The sequence below is a fragment of the Temnothorax nylanderi genome, unplaced genomic scaffold, assembly GCF_030848795.1.
Source record: "Temnothorax nylanderi isolate EJ_2023f unplaced genomic scaffold, tnyl_v1.0 TNYL_tig0041_pilon, whole genome shotgun sequence".
Lineage (NCBI taxonomy): Eukaryota > Metazoa > Arthropoda > Insecta > Hymenoptera > Formicidae > Temnothorax > Temnothorax nylanderi.
The window spans coordinates 740,900-748,808 of NW_027249103.1; the positions used below are offsets into that span (position 1 = coordinate 740,900).

The window sequence follows — 7,909 nt, forward strand, 5'->3', positions numbered from 1 at the left end:
TCAGCTACGCTATATTTTTTCAAGAAAAGATATATCCAGGAAAATATATCAGTAAATCTGTAATTAGAAAGTAATGACAGAGATAGAAACAAAACAGTTCCTTTTTTGTAATTAATTATTTTAATTCTAATTTGTTAAATTATATTTTTAAAATTGTTTATTGCGTGCAACGATAATTAAAACTTTTGTATTGAAACGTTTTGTCTTACGTAATATCTTGGACAATTGCACTCACTCTTCTCGTCAGTATTTACTTTTTTTTAATCAGACAATCGAGAGAAGCAGCTAAATAAAAATAACTCGCGGCCGACAGAAGGGTACGCTTGTTCGCGTCGTTATTTATCAGCGGGTGCTGCCCACACTTCCTCTCGCTGAAGAGGATTTTAACGTCTGATTTTTCTTACGAGCGCCGCAGAAAGGAAATAGAAAAGCCAAGACGTGACATTCGGTAATGCGTTTACCCGGTGCCCTGCCAATCATCGACGCGTAACATCGCGGAATATTGAGTGGTCGGTGGCGGAAGTGGCTCGCAGAGAGACGGGAGAAAATTTTTTATCAGTACTCGCGCGGCGTTACGTGAATTAAAATTCAACGCCATCCCCCGCGTGTTTTTCACCCCCGCGCGATTTTTCCAGCCCCTAGGAAGGGGAAGGATGAACGGAGTCGGCCGCGGCTATAAAAAGCCACCGCTCCGCTTATCGTACACTCCATCGGCCGATTTCCCCGACATCCGGTACACGCAGGTAAGCGGATGTTTCGGAAACACTAAATATCTCACTAAACGTTTTATCATATATCCGCAACTTCTCGTAGATTATTTTCGCGGATAAGTTCATCAAGCCATTTGCTGTTATATCGCTCGTATAAGCTTCGTTATAGTTCGTTCGATCGTTAACACGTATTATCTATATTTTTAAAAAGTTAACAACATTATCGAATCTTTCTTTCTTCGTGTTTACTTATTTTTAATCAATTTTCTGTTATCGAGAGATACGGTCGTGTCAAATCAAACAGCAAGGTGAACTGTGTATATAGTATTAAATGTGATAAGGTTTTAAAATATATAATGTTCTAAAATACAAAATAAATAGCCCACTAATCTTAGCTTCTAATTTAGAAATCATTTTTCTTTATCAAAAATATTATTATTTATTTATGAATTGCATATTTATTTTAAATGCCCGAATGAGATTTAAACTTCTCGAGTACTTTCTGATAGACAAGAAAAACTTTAGTCAAGATATTTAATATCAAAGTATAAAAATATTAGTTTTATTTATTATCTGTAATCATCATTTGTATCTGTATACAACACGTCACGAATATCTTTAATCATTGTGCAAGTAACTGCGTTTGTATATCTAAGTACACTTTATTATCTTTAATTTCAATAATTTCTGCTGTGCATTAGTAATATTTTTAACTCGACAATTATAATGAAATGAACTAATTAAAACTAATATATTTTAGGATATAGAAATCAAATAGTTTGACTTGTAACGTTTATTGAAAGTACTTGTGCTTCAGTTTCATGAATTTAATTCGATGAATTTCATAATAAATGAAGAACACATCATTATGCAACTATCATTACTGCTGTTACAAGAAAAAATAGATATCCTACATTCAGCAACGATCTATGTGTCTGCACGTTTAACAAAGATTTGCTATAAGACGAAAAATTGATGAATTTATGATTACAGATATGAATCTAACTCTTGCGCTGTCCTGCATGATCGCGATCATGTTGTTCTGCGGAAGATGTAAAGCAGCTCCTGGATTAATCACTGTCCATCGCAATTTAGGAAAGCATCCACATATCCGCGGGTAATTGCCATGCTATGTATAAGCAAGTATATATGTACAAAATAAAGCTAGAAAAAATGGATGATAAAATGAGATATCGCGCGTCGATGTAATTCCACACTATTATTGAGAAATTAACAGTGATATTCTGGCGTGGCTTTGCCGCAGATACGGCGTGGAAGGCCTCATGACGGACGCCGTGAAAGGCCTCATGAAGGACGTCGTGGAGGATCTCGTCGGTGAAGACGAGGACAATTTGCGACTCAGCAAGCGCCAGCAGCTGGACGATTACGGTCACCTGAGATTCGGCAAGCGGTCCAACGGCGACGACGAAGAGTACGGGCGATACGGGCTTCCGCGATTCGGCAGAAATATCGAGTAAAACGCCATCATTCCGGATTTCTCTACATCGTAGATCGTGATCGTTCACTCGTGCTAGATGTAGATAGAATATATTTTACATTGCAGCTATTACGATCATGTCTCGTTATTCTTGGAAGTTCTCCTCTACCTTCTCCATCATCGGTCTTTATGCCGCGCAAATTAATCTGCGCTTTTCAAAAGTGCGCTGGCAATCTAATATTATCCTCGGATTTAATTTTGTAGCTTTGCCATTATATTTCCTTAGGATATTACAACACAACGTTTTTATTTACTGTAAAAATAGATCAACTTTATAAAAATGCCTTGGAAAGAATTAAACGAACATTATGAAAAAATCTGACAAATTGTAACATCTTTTATGTATTAAAATATATTGAAACTGAAACAAAATGAAGTGCAAATAAAATCAACTCCTACTCGCCAAAGAAATGTTCTGTTATATAGTTCTTACATATCTTATTTTTATGAATAAAAGGATAATTTTACATATTGTTCTTATTATCCCCAATTTATTTAAAATATTCCAACTTAGATTTATCTAACACTCCAAATAATTTTGTAATAAATAATTTCTCCTTTTACTTTAGTGCTCGCATAAATAATCTATTTTATAAAGCAAAAATTATATATATGTGTATAACTTTTCAATCGTTAATAGGATTTTGCTGGTGTTTATTATTTAATAAAATCTCATACAGTTTCCCCCTTTGCATTTTCAGCTCTGCTATTCTTTGATGAAGATCCATATTATCATCTAAAAACGTATGGTACCCGCAACGATTTTCCAAATCTTGAAGATTGTAGCCAATGGTGCGTCGATTTAGCAACCACGGCTCCGGTAGTGGTGGTGATGGTGCTGGTCTCGGTTTCGGAGGATAAGGTGACCGATAATCGCTGTTCGTGGTGGTGCGATAATTCATCTGACAAATGACCATGGGATCCAGAAGGATGTCCGTCAATTTTAATACCTTTTCCTCGTAATCTTTTCTAAAAAACATTGAATTATCACCTTGGAGGTACATCAAAACTTGATCGAAAAATTTGTGTTAATTATTTAAAAATATAATCTTATACCTCTTTCAAAATATACAACATATGTTTCATATTAAGTGTAGGTATACAAAATTTTTTAACAAATTCTTATATTCTAATATTGGTATAATAACAATATAATCTTATAATTAATATTAATAATATACAATAACTAATAATTTAATATTAAATAATAAAATAAAAATAAAAAATGATATTAAGAACAGGGAGATTTCGCGGTTTCTTTATATCGAAAAGATAAAAAGACAAATTGAAAAATTCTAATTTATTATATTAACTTTTCTTGATTCCGAAGATGAAAATTTTATTTTATTATTTTTACAAAATTTTTTTTTATAGGTACAGTTTGCCTAAAGCCTTGTGTACACGATACTAGAAATCGGTCCGAGTTTCGGTTTAAGCCAATAAAACTGCTGCTTTTCTGTAAGAGCTGCAAGTTGATTGGCTTAAACCGAAACTCGGACCGATTTCTAGTATCGTGTACACAAGGCTTAAGATATTTTTGGGATATAAGTGTGAGAAATACGTACTCCGCCGAAGCGAGCGACTGCATCGTGAGTAAACTACGTCGTGGATAAGTAACTGGTTTGTACTCGTCTTTTAGTTTAATTTGCGACAGCATGGCACGTGTCTCCGAAATTCCAGTGACTTCGTCCTCCGGACCGAGTCTCCGATACGAGGACTTGTGTAGATTCCCGATCGGTGGAAATATGTCCGCATTGTCTCTAGGCTCCGATAAGATTTTCATTTGCCTGTTAATTAGATCAAGCGAAATCGTTCAGAAATAAATCTTGAATTTCATTTAAATGTACCAGTTTTATATTATCGACCTGAATTCAACTTACTAATAGTATTTAGTACTAATAGAATTTACTTTACTTTTATCCTTAGAAACAATTATCACTTCATTTTTAATTAAATAACGGGAGTAAAAAAGAAATATAAGTATATTACTCACTTTTTCTATTTCTTTCAACGACAACAGTAAAGATTTATCTTGATGCAAAGTTATATCTTTTAAGTAATAATTAACATCACACTAATTAATAAAATATTACACGATTGCTTGCACTCTATGTCAAAGAATGATATGTGATACAAAAACGTGAATATTCTTGTAAGGTGCAACAAAGTGAAATAAAGCACGATGCTACGTTGCTAAGATTAACAACAGTTTTCTCCACGGTAACTACTCCCCCACATTTCCTTATATAAATGTGTGTGATATGCTTGCGTGTATACAATTCTTTCATGATTTATCTATGCAAATCAGCAGCACATACATCATTATTTATAAAATGAATATATGTACAGTAAAAGATTTGAACGAGAAAACAGATTCTCGTACGTGAAAGTTTTTTGTTACAGAATAAACAGATAGTTAAGAGTTAAGAAAATTATATAGAAAAGAAATGTATAAAAAAAGTCAAAATCTTTCTACAATAAACATTAGATAATGTAACTATTTATATTAATATTTACATGGTTTAATGTTCAATATTGTTAAGAATTAAATCTTAAATATTTCAACTAAATAAAATATTGTTAAGTAAATAATAAAGCACAAAATACTTTGCACATATAACGTCTTTGAAGTATCAATAAATGTTTTAATTATTGAATATTTATTGCATTTTCGATTTATTCTATTAAATAAACGTAGATTGCAGTACCAACCAATCGTGGATTTTGACTTTATCGCTATACACTGCTGGAACATGAAATACGATAGGTCCAATATTTTCGTCTTCATCATTATAAGATGCAATAGTCTGTAATAAAAAAGAATTATTTAGGAAAATATTTAGGAAAACTCTATCTAAAATAAATCACCAGTTATCCAATTTCTGATAACTGCTATATACGTGTATTTACAGTTTAAAAGTAAAATATTTTTCCATCTTGTTCTTGTTTCTATAAATCAAAAGTTTACAATAATAATATATTATAAATCAGATATTTTTTAAAAATATATGTGGCATAATAAAATTATAAGATAATTGACACTTTCTTTAAACATTACGTTATATTTTACAAAAGAAATATAATTTAGATCTAAAACATATGTGTGTAAATCGATATAGCCTTACGTTTATTTTTCTTTTCTTCAGCATTTTGTATTTTAGGTGTATTTCCTTCTCGTAAATTAAATGTAGAAAGCTTTTGACTATAGAAGTACAAAAGTAGAAAGAGTTTATTAATCGATACTCATTAAATATCTATAAAAGCGTAATAGCACAACCTACTTTCTATTACGTCATTTTATACTATCACGTGAATATAGTATTATATATCATTTACGTTTTACGTTAACAAATTACACAGATATTTTCCATGTATTTCTCTTTTGTTTTCCAATTTTTTAATACAAAAAGCAATAAGATCAAATTTATGCTATTATTAGATAAAGATAAACATAATTATATAGTTATAATAGTACATACATACATACTCTCTCACAGACACACACATATATATACAATAAATATCAAATATAATCATTAATTGCATAGACATATAAATAATAACATGGAATATAAAATAAGAGAATTAGATATGCAAGCGCTGCAGGAAGAAATTTTACGTAAGTGTAGAAAAAAGACAGAACCTTTAGCTCTTTCTGACGAAACGGAAGATGATGAGTATAAAGAAGATGTACATGAGGAAGATGTAGTCTCGATAGAAACTGAGAAAACTACAGACGAGGAATTACCATTTGAGGATATATTGGCTGAGAAACGCCGCAAATATACGGCTAAAGAAGAATTCATCTACTCATTATACAACAATATACTTCCAGCTTTTGTAGCTAAGTAAACTAACTATATTTTAAAAATTATTATTATATTATTAATTTCTTATTAAATTATTGTTATTATATTATCAATTTAATTTGATCAATATAGATGGGATGGATATTTCTTGCGTCGGGAACGGTTTACAAAGAAATATGATCAGGACGATGCTGAAACTATAGAGGAAAATAACGAAATAGGTCATCATAACAAAAATGATAATTCGTTTATCGAAGATGAAGAGAAAGAAAAGGATAAATCAATATCCGTTCCATCGTGGAAGCTTTCATTGCCGGATGAATTTGCCGACATAAAGTTTTACAATAATAATTCTTATTGCGGTCGCATCAGTAGGAAAATGATGGAAGGCGATGGAACGTATGTATGGCATAATGGCGTTCAATATAAGGTATTAATCGAAATATATAGATCATAATTAATATATGTAATGTAAGTAAAAAAAATATGCATAATTAGTAAGTATACTAACACACAAATATTATTTAAGAAATATTTTAATTTTTTTAAATGTAACAGCAAACTTCAAAATTTTTAAATTAAATCGATATAATTTTTTTACTCTCTAAAATATTACGTCTAAATTAGTATAGGAATGAATGAGAAAAATTATGCAGGGTCAATTCGAGCATAATAAAATTCAAGGGAAAGGTATCTTGAAGTGGAACGATAATTGTTGGTATGAAGGTGACTTTGTGGACGGTCTTCGACATGGCAAAGGTATCCTGGTAAACAGAGAAAACAATCGCATGTACGTCGGTCAGTGGTGCATGGGCCATATGCATGGAAAGGGGTTAAATGTTGGCACATAAATATTTGTCATGTCACAGTGTTCAATATTATTAATTTATCAATTGAGACATAAATTTGATTTCCTATATTATTACCTAATTGGAATTATAACGATTGATGTACTGTAATGCACTTAAAACATATCTTGCGTATAAAATAGATAAATAATAAAAATAGTAAAAAGAAAAATAAAATAGATAAATAATATATATTATCCAAATCAATTTTAAAATAAAATGGTTTAAGTTATATGTCTAAATTTTTTGTTTATAATAAAAATTCTTCAATAATCATTGCAGTATATGTGTGTATCGATTTCTTGCAAAGTTTTGTTTGAGAGCAAAAATTCCAGTTCGAGTGAATAAAATAATTACTTACATCCGCACCGAACATTTTTCCTCTCTACAAGTATAATAGAGAGGGAGATCCTTTTTCTCTTAGCGAGTGGTCGGCCACTAGAAAAAAAGGGAAAACTCAATGCATGTGTAATTTAACTTCGCTATATTAGAACAGGACGGTATAATTTATGCTTCCGCATGATTATACATACATTTTATATCTGTGTAATATCTCATTTGGCGGTTTATTGAGCATCTCATTGATTAATCCAAATCCTAGGAGTTTTTATTTTTAATTTTCCTTTTTTTAATTTTATAGCTTCTTGAAATTTTTATGTTATAGAATTTTAACATTTTAGAAGTTTCAATTTGTATAATTTAACCTAAAAGAGAAAGAAATTTGTATTGTTTAATAGAGAATAAAAATTTGATGCCTCGTAAACTTACTCCGACTTTACTCTCTCCTTCACTACTCTGAACACTCTGTAACGGAGTAGAGTTTTAAAACGCAGGTCTGGCAATTTATACGTTTTCCACGTTACGCTTTGTCAATTGCGGTTGTCAAAAGAGAATTGTCAGTTGGCGAACTTTTAACTTTTTTGGCGACAGATAACTGGTAAGTAATCAGCAATCAGAAATAACACTTTTCAATTTTCAACTAGCATAGCAGTTGCCATCGTTTGCAACGTATTGTAGAGCCGGCTTGAGTTTAGACTTTAGACA

At 31.2% G+C, this 7,909-nt stretch overlaps 2 protein-coding genes across 5 annotated transcripts; one reads left to right on the forward strand and one right to left on the reverse strand.

Annotated features, from left to right (window-relative positions):
* Nucleotides 1–170: 170 nt before the first annotated feature.
* Nucleotides 171–2,675, forward strand: Dsk (Drosulfakinin). Of its 2 annotated transcripts, XM_071704427.1 has the most exons (3): nt 171–743; nt 1,704–1,827; nt 1,975–2,675. In XM_071704427.1, exons 2-3 carry the CDS (start codon nt 1,706–1,708, stop codon nt 2,186–2,188), a joined length of 336 nt encoding a protein of 111 aa, XP_071560528.1. In that variant the 5' UTR covers nt 171–743; nt 1,704–1,705; the 3' UTR covers nt 2,189–2,675. The 2 variants fall into 2 exon arrangements, with proteins under 2 accessions (XP_071560528.1, XP_071560527.1); XM_071704426.1 differs by lacking the exon at nt 171–743 and having other exon boundaries at nt 1,694–1,827.
* LOC139771552 (uncharacterized) lies at nt 2,535–7,895 on the reverse strand. 3 transcript variants are annotated; one of them, XM_071704418.1, is made up of 7 exons: nt 7,634–7,895; nt 7,399–7,569; nt 7,227–7,303; nt 5,334–5,410; nt 4,921–5,015; nt 3,774–3,995; nt 2,535–3,177 (listed from the first exon to the last, which is right to left on the reverse strand). In XM_071704418.1, exons 2-7 carry the CDS (start codon nt 7,440–7,442, stop codon nt 2,835–2,837), a joined length of 858 nt encoding a protein of 285 aa, XP_071560519.1. In that variant the 5' UTR covers nt 7,443–7,569; nt 7,634–7,895; the 3' UTR covers nt 2,535–2,834. The 3 variants fall into 3 exon arrangements, with proteins under 3 accessions (XP_071560519.1, XP_071560521.1, XP_071560520.1); XM_071704420.1 differs by lacking the exon at nt 5,334–5,410 and having other exon boundaries at nt 7,634–7,788; XM_071704419.1 differs by lacking the exon at nt 7,634–7,895 and having other exon boundaries at nt 5,334–6,781; nt 7,399–7,450.
* Between the last annotated feature and the right edge of the window lie 14 nt (nt 7,896–7,909).

What these genes read in the sequence shown, in the direction of transcription:
- Dsk (XM_071704426.1), top strand. Translation starts at nt 1,694, where the DNA reads ATGATTACAGATATGAATCTAACTCTTGCGCTGTCCTGCATGATCGCG. An exon ending in AAGCATCCACATATCCGCGG is followed by an intron (nt 1,828 to 1,974) that starts GTAATTGCCATG and finishes GCTTTGCCGCAG; the next exon opens with ATACGGCGTGGAAGGCCTCA.
- LOC139771552 (XM_071704418.1), bottom strand. Translation starts at nt 7,442, where the DNA reads ATGCTCAATAAACCGCCAAATGAGATATTACACAGATATAAAAT. An exon ending in TGAAGAAAAGAAAAATAAAC is followed by an intron (nt 5,016 to 5,333) that starts GTAAGGCTATAT and finishes TTTTTATTACAG; the next exon opens with ACTATTGCATCTTATAATGA. An exon ending in CAGTCGCTCGCTTCGGCGGA is followed by an intron (nt 3,178 to 3,773) that starts GTACGTATTTCT and finishes AATGTTTTTTAG; the next exon opens with AAAAGATTACGAGGAAAAGG.